This window comes from Bufo gargarizans, chromosome 3 (assembly GCF_014858855.1).
Source record: "Bufo gargarizans isolate SCDJY-AF-19 chromosome 3, ASM1485885v1, whole genome shotgun sequence".
Lineage (NCBI taxonomy): Eukaryota > Metazoa > Chordata > Amphibia > Anura > Bufonidae > Bufo > Bufo gargarizans.
In genome coordinates this window covers 476,485,834-476,500,811 of record NC_058082.1, presented here as the reverse complement: position 1 = coordinate 476,500,811, position 14,978 = coordinate 476,485,834, and the positions used below count along the sequence as shown (strand labels likewise).

Sequence of the window (14,978 nt, the reverse complement as noted above, 5' to 3'; positions counted from 1 at the left end):
CTCGGCCATTTTGTCTTGTTCCCTTCTTCCCCCCCCCCCCTTCCTTCTTCATTACCTGTACCTTCCCGCTCCGTTTTCCCGGGCTTCGGCGTCTCTGATCTCGTCAGACGAGATTCTCGGGCGCCATCTTAGAGTTTTTACTTCAGGCGCCTAGATCTCGCGCTGCTGAGCGAGATTCTCGGGCGCCATCTTTCTCCTCCCTGTCACCTCATTGGAGGCTCCAGGTGAAGGGGAGGAGTCTTATCCCTGCGCTCCTCGTTAGCTCACTGTGTCGCGGTGCGTTCTCCGGATCGATTTCTCTGTGAAGTAGTTCTCGGTGCCAGCGTTTTTTCTATCTGTTGGGGTGACCTACTCCTCAGGTATTCCTTCTATCATGTCTATGGTCCCTGTGTCCCTGGCCAGCTCTGTTCAGGTGAGATGCTCTAGTCAGGTTTCACCTTCCCCCCCTCATAGTGTTAATGATGTCCCGGCTCAGGAGATGCAGGCTGCTAACCTACAGCAGTCTATTTCTGAAGCTATAGTAGCTGCTATGGGATCTGTTTCAGTGTCCTTATCACAATCTATATCCCAGGCCCTAAGGGCTCAAACTAATCCTGTAATGCCCCCTCCTGCCTCCAGAACACATGTGAATGTGGGCTCTGGCCCATCCAATGAATGCGCGATCAAGTCGCGTAAAAGAGCTAATCCGCGCCCGGCAGAAAGGGCACGATCATGGAAAACCGCCCGGTCCCTACCGGAGCCGGTTTCTGATTCAGACGCAGAGTCTGTTGAGGAGGCTTATGATGATTACCCCCACCATTCTGGGGAGGATGATTTAATTGATGTGGCAGTTGATCCTGCTATTGAGGATGACCCGTCTAAATTAACGGGGACCGATGTAGACCCTCTGGAGTCCGGCAAGGACACAATTCTGGATCCCATGGGTGACCCCCTGTTTAATCCGGACCAGTTACACCCCCCTAGATCCTCTGAATGGCTTACCGCCACTCATGTGGCGCAGTATCTGGAAGCGAGGATCCGTACTCCCCTCTCCAAAGAAGCTCGCAGCAAGCTTCGGGCGGAATGCCCACGACCCCTGATTCCCCACAGGATTTGTGAAACACCTAGCGTAGACCCTAAGGTGGTTAAATTTCTGGCTAAAACGGGGTTCAACCCGCGTAAGGGGTTGGACTCGGCATTAAAAGCTTGCCAAGACAAGTTACTAGATATGACCGGGCCGCTGGCCAAAATTTTTGACCTAGTTGAATCTGCTAAAGCAGCGGGCACACAGGTTGACCCTGAAGATCTTAGTGGTTGGCCCCAAAGGGCTATTTGTATGGCAGGCAATGTGAATACCTCAATTGCCATTGAAAGGAGGAAAGCCATACTAATGAAAATTGAGCCTAAATTAGCAAATTTATCCCTGTCAGAATCCGGGAAAGAGGCGCAAGGCCTCCTATTTGGAGACCCCTTCATAAAAGAGTTGGGGAAGTATGTTGGCGCCTTTACGGCCCTCGATAAGGCGCAGAGCTCCATGCGCCGCATTTTTCAGACGCGTTTTTCCTCCAGGGCCGGCAATCTTAGGGGCCAATTGTCCGGCCGAACCAACTTTCAGCCCAGAGGCACGGGCCGTGGCTCCTTTAATTACCGACAGACGCTGCAGGACTCCAGGTATCAACCTACCTTCTTCCCGTCCCGCGGAGGTCCTTCCTGTTCCAGAGGTTTCCGAGGCACTCCTGGATCAAGGCGCCCATATGGTAAGTCGTCCTTGTGTGTCGTCTCCGATTTCCCAGCAGGTTGGGGGAAGACTCCGTCTCTTTTCCCATGTGTGGTCAAGGATCACCTTAGACCAGTGGGTCCTTTCTACGGTCCGGGGCTTTACCATCGAGCTGGTATCCACCCCAAAGGACCTTCCCACTATTTTATGGGGTCCGGTCTCGGACCAAACACTCTTAAATGCAGAACTGTCATCCCTGCTATTCAAAGGAGCTATAGAATTATCTCCCGATCCTCACACAGTGGTACTGAGCAGTATCTTCCTGGTACAGAAGAAGGGTGGCCAGTTCCGGCCAGTCATAAATCTCAAACATTTGAAACTCTCAAAAATCTTTGGATTATCAATCACTCAGTCTGCCCTTAGCCAAAGTCAAAACGATCCTCAAGGAGATTCGTCATGCTCTCTTGCTCCCACGGTTATCTCTCCGGCACCTTGCTCGCCTGATCGGTCTTCTCACTTCCTCCATTCAGGCGATATTCCCAGCTCCCCTCCATTATCGTGCTCTGCAGAGACTAAAAATTGCTCACCTGAGAGCAGGGGCCTCATACTCAGACACTCTGGTCTTAGATTCGGAGACCAGAGACGAATTAGTGTGGTGGATACACAATTTGTCGGTATGGAACGGCCGGGCTATATTCGGCCCGCATCCGGATCTGGTTATCGAGTCCGATGCCAGTCTGATGGGGTGGGGAGCACACTGTCAGGGAATATCCACGGGTGGAGCGTGGTCTCAAGAAGAGGCTCATCTACACATCAATGCCCTCGAGCTCTTGGCAGGGGTCTTTCGCGATCCGCAGCTTCGCACAGGGTTCCGTTCGGGCGTGTATTCGCCTACGTATGGACAATGTCTCTGCTGTCCGGTACGTGAACTGCCTAGGGGGGACTCGGTCCAGGGTTTTGTCTTGTCTGGCCAAAGATTTTTGGGAGTTTTGTCTTTCCAGGGGAATTTCGGTGGTAGCGGAATACATTCCAGGCCTCCACAACACGTTAGCCGACTGGAGTTCTCGTTGCATTTCGGACTCCAGCGACTGGAGATTGGATCCGAGGGTTTTCCGATATATTTTATCTCTTTGGGGCCCATGTTGCATCGATTTGTTCGCGTCACGCCTGAACGCGCAACTGCCCAGGTACTTCAGTTGGCGTCCAGACCCACAAGCAGAGGCCGTAGATGCTTTCCTCCAGAACTGGGGGGGCTCTCTCCTCTATGCCTTTCCCCCATTCGCTCTCATCCCTCGTGTACTCACTCAGGTTCGTTGCCAGCAGGCGCAGTTAGTACTGTTAGTTCCCTTCTGGCAAACACAATCGTGGTTTCCCCAGTTACTGAACCTTCTCACGGAGGAACCTCGGCTTCTGCCGTCTTTTCCGCAGCTTTTGCTCGACCCTTATGGTCGCCATCATCCGCTTCTGCTAGATGGATCTCTGCAGCTTCTAGCATGCCGAGTTTCAGGGGTCCCTGGGACTCCTCAGAATTTTCGGCAGCAACCAGACAGCTGTTGGAGTCAGCTTGGGCTCCAGGCACTAGACGAGCCTATCAGGCGGCTTGGGACGTATGGGTTCGTTGGTGCGATCCACGGGACTTGGATCCCCTGCAAGCCCCTGTAGTCGCTATTCTTCAGTTCCTCACTTCTCTCTTTGAGGCGGGTAAAGCTTACCGTACCCTAAACGTGTACCGCTCGGCTATTTCTGCTAGACATTCCGGGTTTGATGGTTGTCCCGCCGGTCAACACCCTTTGATTTGTAGGCTTTTACGTGGGTCTCGGTTGTCGCACCCTCCTAGACCTCGTTTCTCTACCACTTGGGATGTCGCAACGGTTCTCCGATTTCTGGAAGGTTGGCCCCTCAACTCTTTGCTGTCTCTTCGGCAACTCTCAGCCAAGTTAGTGACCCTTCTTTGTTTGGTGTCTTGTAAACGCATCTCGGACGTCCGGGCTTTGGACATTGACGCGTGTTATTTTACACCGCAAGGGGTTATGTTCAATATTTCTCGTCGCACTAAAACTGGTATTAAGTCGGTTACTTATCCGTCTTTTCCTTCTTCTCTGCAACTGTGCCCCGTGGCTTGCTTAAGGGAGTACGAGTCTCGCACCCTATCTTTTCACTCTCGGGATTCCCCTCAATTGTTCATATCTTTCCGTCGCCCCTTTTCCCCGGTTACCAGCGTTACGCTTTCCCGGTGGGTTAAGTGGATCCTTTCTCTCTCTGGTATTGATACTTCCATTTTCACCGCGCATTCGGTGCGGGGAGCGGCAGCTACCTCAATGTCGGTGGCAGGGGCCCGTTTGGAGGATGTCATGAAGTTGGCGGATTGGTCCCGAGTCTCTACCTTTCGGGAATTCTATTTCAGACCGGATCCTCACGTTTTTACCTCCGTAATTGCTCAGCTTTAAACTTACAAATATGAGCCTCCGTGTCTTGATATAAAATTCAGGATTTTCCTAAGTCGTGACGTAAAGTCATGATTTTATGAAATAATACATAAATCCACGGCACACTCAATAATTATTATGTTTCCAAAAGAATATTGTATTTTATTGTTGTATCCAACACCAACGGATATTATATCAGAAAAAACAGAAAAAGCAGGGCCTTTTATGGATGATTTTATGAAAGACACAGAGGCGAGTATTTCCCACCCGTTGCATTTTTTCGCCCTCCCTGCTGGTCTGTAGTGTTTTTGTACTATATATTATGTATCTGTCTGTTTTAATGCACGGGGAATAGTTAGGCTGGTGTGGTTGTTCGTAGAACAAAACAGTTGGGTAGTTTACTACCATGATGTTTGTTTTTCTCTCTTCCCTCCAGGTTGATGCACCTTTGTCATCTGTCATCTGATACTCACCTTCCAGAGGTTCCGTTTGGTTGTTCCGCGGCTGATGTTCCAGCTGCTGTTGTCCGTTCCAGGGTTCAGGTTTTCGCCGTTTGAAGACTGCAAAGAAAGAGGAAGTGCCCAGCCAGTGATGCTCCTTATATAGGGGTCGAAGGGGTGGAGTTGTTACCATGGTTACTCTTATGTTTTTTTTCTTCAATTGTCTTTGCTGCTAAATTCCAGTAAAGAAAGAGTTAAGCAAATACTCTCCTCCGTGTCTTTCATAAAATCATGACTTTACGTCATGACTTAGGAAAATCATGAATTGTGTTCACTGACAGTGGTTTCTGGAAGTATTCCTGAGCCCATTCTGTGATTTCCTTTACAGTAGCATTCCTGTTTGTGGTGCAGTGTCGTTTAAGGGCAGTGTCGTTTAAGGGCCCGGGCATCCAGTATGGTTTTATGGCCTTGACCCTTACGCACAGAGATTGTTCCAGATTCTCAGAATCTTCGGATGATGTTATGCACAGTTGATGATGATAGATGCAAAGTCTTTGCAATTTTTCGCTGGGTAACACCTTTCTGATATTGCTCCACTATCTTTCTGCGCAACATTGTGGGAATTGGTGATCCTCTACCCATCTTGGCTTCTGAGAGACACTGCCACTCTGAGAAGCTCTTTTTATACCCAATCATGTTGCCAATTGACCTAATTAGTGTTAATTGGTCTTCCAGCTCTTCGTTATGCTCAAATTTACTTTTTCCAGCCTCTTATTGCTACTTGTCCCAACTTTTTGGGGGATTTGTTGACAACGTGAAAATTTTTATCAACGTATTTTTCCTTTAAAATGATACATTTACTCGGATTAAACGTTTGATCTGTCATCTACGTTCTATTACAAATAAAATATTGACATTTGCCATCTCCACATCATTGCATTCAGTTTTTATTCACAATTTGTTTAGTGTCCCAACTTTTTGGGAATCCGGATTGTATTTAAAAATGGCTGCATTGATTTGAAAATCTGTTTTCTTTTATTCCTCTTACCGTTTACCTAAATAAAATGACAAATATATGTAGGTTGTTACAAATATGAAAAAAATAATTTATTTACACTTTCTGGGACTTTTATTGAATATAAATCATTTATTATTATATATATTTTTTAAAGTACACTGTATTCTTGAGTATATAGGATCACTAGACAGGTTTTGTTGTCATACAAAATGTGTTTTCTTTTGTTAGGCATCATAAACCCGACCGTGTCTGTATTTCAGTCAGCAAACCATGGATCCACAAAATATGGACACCTTCTGTACGCTTTGTGCACATTTCTCACTCCCATTGCTAGAAATGACTATGCTTGTCTGCAATACGTTTTATAATTTGCGGAATGGACACACAGATCCAGTTTTTTTTTTTTGTGGACCCATAGAAATAAACGGGCCCATGTGCAACCCGCAAAAAATGCAGATCGGACATGGATACAAAATATCAAAAGTCATGTGCATAAAGGCCTTGCTTGCAGTCTACATGCTGTTAGACTTTTTTGTGCTTGACATTTCAGTTTGGTAGTAAGATACTTGTTTATAATTCTAAACAGTATAAGCAACGCTTTGTGGTAGGATTTGTGCACTCGCTCTCACTGTGGCCATATAACGTGCTTCTGACCGCCTTTTTGTTGCTTCAGATACTGCTGTCCTCTGAGATTCTTCCATGCTGTCTAATTCATTTAACTCCAGTTCACGACCAAATATTTCAATCTAAAACAGGAAAGCAGAGTTAATGGCTCCCATACGGTACAGTGCATTCAGTTTACTGACTCTTTATTATTGTCCTTTTTATATTTCACTTTAGATATCCTTATACTGAGGACAGAGTGCATCACTAGGGCTATAAACCAGTGTAATTGGACAGCAGAGGTTCAGAGGTGGCTTTTTCCTGGTCCAGCAAGCATCATCCATCATACTTTGGGTTGGGGAATTGTGCAGAGCAATATTCTCCAACCTGTGGCTCTCCAGCTATTGCAAAACTACAACTCCTATCATCCCCTGACAGTCTACACCTATCAGGGCCTGATGGTTTTGATGATTTTAAAACAGCTGGAGATCATTGATGTAGAGTAGACTATTCTATACTCTGTACTTTCTTCTCTAGGCTGCATTTACACTCACTGGTTGAAATGCAGTATTTGTTTCAGGCCAATGACCACAAGTAAATTCAAAAAGGAAGGAAAGACTGATTCTTCTCTATTTTATACCAATTCCTGTTTTGGTTTACAGCAACTTATGCTACAGCTGTCATAAATTGTATCCATGTATGGATACATACATGGATACATACGTGCCTAGACCTCATCTAGCCCTCTCGGGATACAGGATCTAGCAGCTGGCCGGTCAATACTGCCTAAGACAATGCCTAAGATACTAATGAATCTGATTGGTCAGAAAACACACTTTAAACTTTGTGTATAACTTTACCCGTCTGTAGTTGCTGTATATAATACAGCAACTACAATAATACCGACCATGGTATCTAAGCAATGGAAATCCTGGAACGGCTCCCCATAGCAGCGATTAGGGGAGCCGTTCATTCCCTGCAGCAGCCTCTGCCCCCTGAAGGATCCAAGGCTGCTTTGAAATCTATGAGAGAAGCAATCTGATGATAGTATGTTCAATTTCCCCTAGGTGAAATTTTAAAAAGTGTGAAAAATAATATATAATATAAAAATTTAAGTTACTACCTTATCCCAAAATTAAAATTAAAAAAGATCATTGGCATCACTGCATCCCAGAACTCGTGTACTATTAAAATAAAAAAAATATGTATCCCATACGGCAAACGATGTAATGATAAAAAAAAGCCAAATGGCGGATTCGCTTATTTTTTTCATCACTTCACCTCCCCAAATTTTTTTTATTAAAGATATCAAAAAGTCATATATATCCCAAAATGGTATCAATAAAAAGTACAGATCGTCCTGCAAAAATTGAGCTCTCACACAGGTCCATAAAAATGTTATGGGTGTCAGAATATGGCTATGAAAAAAAGATATATATATATATATATATATATTTTTATTTTTTTATTTTTTTTAAAGTAAAACACAGAAAACTATGCAAATATGATATTACTGTAATTTTAGTGACCCAGAGAATGGAGTGCATGGGTCATTTTTTGACGAGTAGGAAACACTGTTAAAAACAAAACCCATAAGACTGTGGCAGAATAGTGGTTTTTTTCCCCAAATTCCACGCCCTTTGGAATTTTTTTCCCAACTTCCCATTACATTGTATGCAATAGTGAAATAGAAAGTACAACTTGTCCTGCAAAAAAAAGAAGCCCACATATGGCTGTGCGAATGGAAAAATAAAAACTATATTGCTCCGGGAAGGGCGGGAGTAAAAAACAGAAACAAAAACGGAAAATCGGCATATCCTCAAACGTTTATCCTTTGAAATTAGCAGATACATAACTCACCTCTGCATTCTTTACGTCTTCACTGTAATGTTTAAGATGCTTTCTTGTAACACTATTCAAAATATCCCTTTCTGCCAGTGTCCGGCCATTAATAACTATAAAGTAAGAAAATAGCTTTAGAAAAACACAAAGAGGGGCATTGATTTATGACTTTGTGCCATAATAGTGGCGTAAAAACTTTGCAAATTATGGTGCATGTAACATGTTTGCTATAATTTGTGTCTTTTGAAGCTTATTGGCACTTTTATAAAGAGGAAAGGGGTGTAGTTTAGCAGGAGGGGGCTTAGCGTGACCCGAAGGATTTACTATACATTACGTCCCAAACTGGCATAAATTATAGCTGAAGTATACGCCAGATGAGGTATATGGACTGCCAGAGATATGGTATCTGACTCTTAATAAATTTAAAGCATCTTACTCCGATGCACACGAGATCAAGACTGGCAAATGGTAATGCCAATCTTGATAAATGTCCCTCAGTGGCCTAGATTTACTAGGGGGGGGGGGGGGGGGGGGCGATATGATGGCGATACAGTTGAATACTGTGGTTGGGGCGGCAGGAATTTTGTGCTGCCCTGTGGTATTTGGTTCTGCTGGGGCGGTATTCTGTGCTACACTACGGTATTACAGGCCTCTTCTACTTCTGTTGTCCCTGCCTACTTGTTTTGGCCCGTCTTCTGTCAATTAGGACCTGCCTACAACATGGAGACACTTTTATGTTTTTTTCCAGGGCCACTGTGATAAATCTGGTGCAGGTCTAGACCGCTTGTCTAAGCTTATACCATCTACAATACTAGTAAATCTGGGCCAATGTAATACTGTCACACTCCCTCCTGTGAGAGAGGTGAGAAGATCGGATAGACTTGCTGCATGTGAGGTTATCTGACAGGTCTCTCTGTTTTCCTCTATGTATGTTGTTTGGCAGGATCTCACCTCTCCTCAGGTGCCGCTCATTATCAGTGATGAGGCTCTATTTAGATCCGCCTCACACTGCTGACCATGTAGTTGATAGTTTCTCCTTGGAGTTGCTAGTGCCGGTTTGTCTTGGATCTCCTGCTTCTCCATACATCTCTAAGCTAAGTACTTGTTGCCTTCGTTTTTCTTATTATCTGGTGTGTGTTGTTTCTAGGCCTCAGGGAGACGTAGGTTCCTTCTCTCTGGAAGGAACCAGCTGTCTCATCCCCTGCTACCTATCCTAGGGCTCGTCAGTTTTAGCAGGGCTTTAGGTATCTGGTATCTATGAGTATTTCCACCATCAGGATCTGCTCATACTGGCAGGAGTTAGGGAAAGGCCTAGGGATTATTAGGAGGTCACCATCCCTCTTCCTTAGCTTTTGAGACCTAGATTGTTGTCTATTCGTTGTGGTGTGTATTTGGTGTTTTCCCTTCCCCTTACCAGTGACAAATACAATCTGTGGAGAAGAACAAGCGTTAGTCTATGACTAGCTACATTACAATTCAAGACCAGCATTGTACTTGTCGGCCTTATTGCTGGTTCTAGACTTCTAGCCAATAAAGCTTATATGCATCCAATTTTTCGGTATGCTTTCCGTATCTTCACAATTCAAACTCTCTGCTTGCTGTCACCCAATGGGAACATTAATTGTTTATTTCCATGTAGTAAAACAATCTGTCCAGTTCATGTGATGGTCACATAGGTTGGTTACAAGAGCCCTCTGATAAGTGTACTGTTACTGTATCCGGTACCCCTTTTGTTCATCTAGCTGTAAACTATGGGATTCACCATGAACAGGCAGTTCGTGTATTTTAGGATGTGAATCCTGTATGTTTCCAATATTGATGACTTATCCTCAGGATATCAGATCAGTGGGGTCCAGTGAGCGCTGCATTCTCCTCTCCATTTACCTGCTCGCCGTCAACATTGCAGCCGTGTAATTACAGCTCCTCTGTTCCATTCACTTTAATGGGATGGAGTGTAACTCCAAGGGCTCCTTCCCGTTCAAGTGAATGAGACGGCTGAGCTGTAATTACACATGCTCTGCTGCTGCAAAAGAGAATGCAGCCCTCGCAGAAGTCACTAATTGTTGCTAAAAATGTTACTTGCATAAGAATGTGCAAATTATTTTATGCCAGAAAACTGCCATAAGGTTAATAAGATCCCCCATTTGTCTCTGTTATTGTGGTAAAAAAAAGTTGTGCATTAACACAAAATTCATAGCTTGTGTGTTGTACTATAAGTATAATGTAAATGTCTAATGATTAGTATAATTAGTAATTTTAAAATGCCAAAGCAGGAAATAAGGTTGAAGGGACAGACTGTGGACAGCCTTCCTGCCATATATTAATTTTCCACAAGGTGGCAGTGTTGCTATGTTCTTTCTCATATCACAGCTGCCTTGATTTTCATTGTCTAAAAAGCAACTTATTTTCTCCCTCTTGGGGCTTACCATAGAACTACTCTTCTCTGAATGAGTTTTTTCCCTTTCATCCTCCATGACGGCATTACCATGAGAGATGACCCGCCTCCAACCACGTAGGGACAGGAAGAATAAATTTGACTCTACTCCGGCTCCTCCTCAGTTTCTTCCTGTCCCTTCCAGGTGGGAGACAAGTTTTTTTCTCATGGCAAATGCTGTGGGACCACGTCTGTGGAGGCAGACAGAGGCGGCTGTTTTAATTTTTTGCCTTGGCCACATGAGGGAGGTACGCAGCACCTGTTCCCTAGTTGGGTACCTGTGGTGCTGGAGGGTCCACTACATGCCGGACATCTGCTCCTTATCTCCCGCTCTGGGCGTCGGGATTCCATGTGGAGATCGGACACTCAGTGAGTTCCTCCGGTCATGTGCACGCCCTCTGCCGCAATCTGATAGGTTCGGCTCTAGTGGTGACATCACAGGAAGCCGTGCTGTGTTCCACGTGCGTTCCAGCGGCGACTTCCGGCGTACGGGTGCGTAGAGTGGGCAAAGCTTATTTGGCGCGCTGATCAAGGCGGAAATCGCCCTCTGATCTGAGGTCTGCAGGTAAGGGAGATATATGAGAGGGGGACTATGTGGTAGATAGCCTGTCAGCATGTCTGAACTGGGGACTGACTCAATGGAGACCACTCTGGGGCCGACTGTTGTAAGTGCCTGTACACATGGGGAGATGCTGGTTATATAATTTACCTAAGCCAGTGATGGCGAACCTTTTACAGACCGAGTGCCCAAACTGCAACATAAACCCACTTATTTATCGCAAAGTGCCAACACAGCAATTTACCTTGAATACTACAGTCCAATATAGTATATCTTCCATGTACTTTATAATTTATCTACAATATCCTGCCTACATTCAGTACGCTGCCTGTGCTGTTCATGGTGCGCCCTGCATATTGGTACACCATAGACTTTTTCCAGGGTGTGGGTGCCCACAGAGAGGGCTCTGAGTGCCGCCTCTGGCACCCGTGCCTAGGTTCGCCATCACTGACCTAAGCTAACCCCCTTGTTACCTCTGCTTTCTCCCTGTATGCATGTAGAGCAATAAAGATAGCGCCCAGAGAGCAAAAACAAATCCCAAACCTAGGAAATGTGTGATTTATTCTTTAAAATTACCTGAATCCTGCACAAAGAAACTTCATGGCAAAGGATTTAGTTCCCTCTATTAGAGAAGAACTAGGAGACCTAATCAGACAAGAAATGCGTTTAGCCTTAACTGAAAACTTTTTTTTTTCCGTTCCGTTTTTTGCATTCCGTATACGGAACCATTCATTTCAATGGATCAGCAAGAAAAACGGAAGGTACTCCGTATGCCTTCCGTTTCCCTATTTCCGTTCCGTTCAAAGATAGAACATGTTCTATTATTGTCCGCATAACGGACAAGGATAGTACTGTTCTAATAGGGGCCAGATGTTCCGTACCGCAAAAAACGGAATGCACACGGATGTCATCCGTATTTTTAGCGGATCGCAAAATACTGAAAAAGACATATGGTCGTGTGCAAGAGGCCTTAGAGTCTTAGGCCCCTTTCACACGGGCGAGAATTCCGTGCGGGTGCAATGCGTAAGGTGAACGCATTGCACCCGCACTGAATCCGGACCCATTCACTTCAGATGAGCATGATTTTCACGCATCACTTGTGCGTTGCGTGAAAATTGCAGCATGTTCTATATTTTGTGTTTTTCACGCAATGCAAGCCCCATAGAAATAAATGGGTCTGCGTGAAAATTGCAAGCATCCGCAAGCAAGTGCTTACTAAAATGTGGATTGAGGGGTTAAAAAATAAACAAAATTAACTCACCTTATCCAATTGATCGCGCAGCTCGCATAGTCTTCTTGCTTCTTCTTTCAGGTCCTGCAAAAGGACCTTTGATAATTGTAATCACGCTTAGCAGGAACTGCGCTGATGTAGTGAGCGCGATTACGTCATCAAAGGTCCTTTTGCATGTCCATTCTGTATTTAAGAGTTTCTACCACCAGAAATACTGTTATGGATCTGGCTGACATTAGCGATGCGCTAATGTCAGCACTCCATAACAGTATGTTTCTGACATTTGTCCCTGCAGCCGTTTTTGTAAAATAGCCACTTTTATAATATGCTAATGAGCCTCTAGGTGCTATGTGGGCGTAAAATCAGCACCTAGAGGCTCCGTCTACTCACGCTTTATCCCGCCCAGGTCCCCTGTTCTGCCCGCCCCGCTCCTCTTGATTGATGTCACTGTTCCCTGCATCGCAGACAAAATCCCGCGCCTGCCCCGTTCACTTCTGTATTTGGCGCAGTGAGTGAAGGCCCCTCTCCTGATGCCGGCTTCCTCACTGTGACATAGTCGGCGCAGGTGCAGTGAGGAATCCGGCACTAGGAGCGCATCATTCACTCACTGCGCCTGCGCCGAATACAATAGTGCAGAGGCTCATTAGCATATTATAAAAGCGGTTATTTTACAAAAACGGCTTCAGGGACAAATGTTAGAAACATACTGTTATGTAGTGCTGACATTAGCGCATCGCTAATGTCAGTCAGCTACATAACGGTATTTCTGGTGGTGGAAAGCCTTTAAGAATGCTATTATTTTCCCTTATAACCATGTTATAAGGGAAAATAATAAAATGAATAGAACACCTAACCCAAACCCGAACTTTAGTGAAGAACTCGGGTCTGGGTACCACATTCAGTTTTTTCTCACGCGCGTGCAAAACGCATTGCACTTGCGTGGAAAAATATGATCATCAGAACGCAATCGCAGTCAAAACTGACTGCAATTGCGTGCCTACTCGCTCGGTTTTCCCGCAATGCACACGCGACGCATCAGGAGAAAATCTGGGACGCCCGTGTGAAAGAGGCCTTAGGATTCGGATGATTACTCTGGGTCTGATATTGAATTTAAAAAAGTTTCTCTTCTGAAGATACTAAAGAATTAATTAAAGCAGTTAGAGCGACCATGAACCTCTCGGATGAGAAGGTATAAAGGTCGGTACAGGACAAAATGTTTAGTGGCCTTGAACAACGGAAAAATAGTTTTTCCAGTTCATAATAAACATGCATGAATTGATTAAACAGGAATGGAAGGCTTCGGATAGGAAGTTATTGATTTCCAAACAATTAAGCGCAGACTCTCTTTCAATGAGGAGGACCAAATACATTTAACATCCTGTCCTAAGGTAGACATCTCCCTTTCTAAATTAGTAAAGGAGCTAATGCCCTTCCTTTTGAGGACATGGGGTCCCTAAAAGACCCCACGGATCAAGTAGATTTGTGTCTAAAAAAAATCCTGGGAATCAGCTGCAGCTCCTTTTAAGCCTAATTTGGCTGCCACATCTGTCGCCAGATCTCTTTAAAGGTGGTTGCAGCAATTACAGTCTCTTATGAAAGAAAACACTCCCTATGGTTTCTTAAAGGACACCTTCCCGCTTTTATTGAAGGCTGTACATATTCTGTCAGATGCTACCGCAAAGTCCGTTAGGATGACGGCAAGAACTACAGCTTTGTGGTTAAAATCTTGGACGGGAGACATCAGCTCAAAAATAAAACTGTGTAGTCTCCCTTTTCATGGAAATTTAATGTTTGGTCAGGACCTGGAGAGGATTTTGGAGAAGGCTTTTGACTCTAAAAAATCCTTTCTGGGGGTAAGAAATAAAAGGAAATTTCCCTTTCAGAAGGTTAAAAATGGAGGTTTCTTCTAGTCTAAAAGATCTGACAGAGTTAAAGGTAAAGGGGGAGAGGTTTCTTGTTTAACCCCAAATGCTCTGAAACCTCTAAAAAATGACGCCAGACATCAGGTGGGCAGAAGATTAAAATCCTTTTCGAAGGATTGGGAAGAAATTACCTCAAATCTGTGTTTCTAAATATTATATCAGTAGGCTACGACATTTCTTTCCACTTCACCACCATGACGGCCCAGAGAGATTGACCCCTGACCTCTGTAGGGGCAGGAAAAGAGACAGGTTAAAAGGACCCCTCCCACCACCATTCACCAGTGTGTTCCTGCCCCTATAGTGGCCAGGACAGAGAAAAGTCCTCTCTGGCTTTCAGGGAGGTACCTGGGTGACCACATTGGCGGTGTATATTGCCTCCAGGTCTGCGTCCCCTGCTCTCCGGCTGGCTTCGTTCCAAAGTGGACAGGGAGACGCCGGGGTCATGCTCCCTGTTCTAGGAAGCCTGCCCTGAGCTGCCGCTGGGCCGCCTACCTCCCTGTGTAGGTAGCTGACCGGAAGGACGTTTTGCACAGGCGCGCCCATCTGACATCACTTCCGGGCCGCCGGACGAAACCCCGGAAGTGAATGTCTTCTACAAAAAATGCTCACAAGCACTTTCCCGCTGCGCTCTCTGCATTGCTCTCTGTATCACTGGAGGACATGTCGGACCAGGAGAAGGAGCCGCAGCAGAAGGAGCAGACCGCTCCAGAGCACCCCTGCGTGAGTAGCCCACCTGGGCATGCCGGCAGCTTAACAGATCTGGGCCAGTGGGGAGGGTGCCTTAGTATGACTGTTCTGTTAACCACT

The 14,978-nt window shown here is 45.3% G+C and overlaps 1 protein-coding gene across 1 annotated transcript in view; it reads right to left on the bottom strand.

Moving 5' to 3' along the window:
- Positions 1 to 5,699: 5,699 nt before the first annotated feature.
- Positions 5,700 to 14,978, bottom strand: part of LOC122930386 — a 77,661-nt gene continuing 68,382 nt past the window's right edge. The window contains exons 18-19 of the mRNA XM_044283746.1: positions 8,044 to 8,138; positions 5,700 to 6,326 (exon numbers count right to left, since the gene is read on the bottom strand). Of these exons, the coding sequence (XP_044139681.1) occupies positions 6,159 to 6,326; positions 8,044 to 8,138 (263 nt within the window). The 3' untranslated portion in view covers positions 5,700 to 6,158. The remainder of the gene's footprint in view (positions 6,327 to 8,043; positions 8,139 to 14,978) is intronic.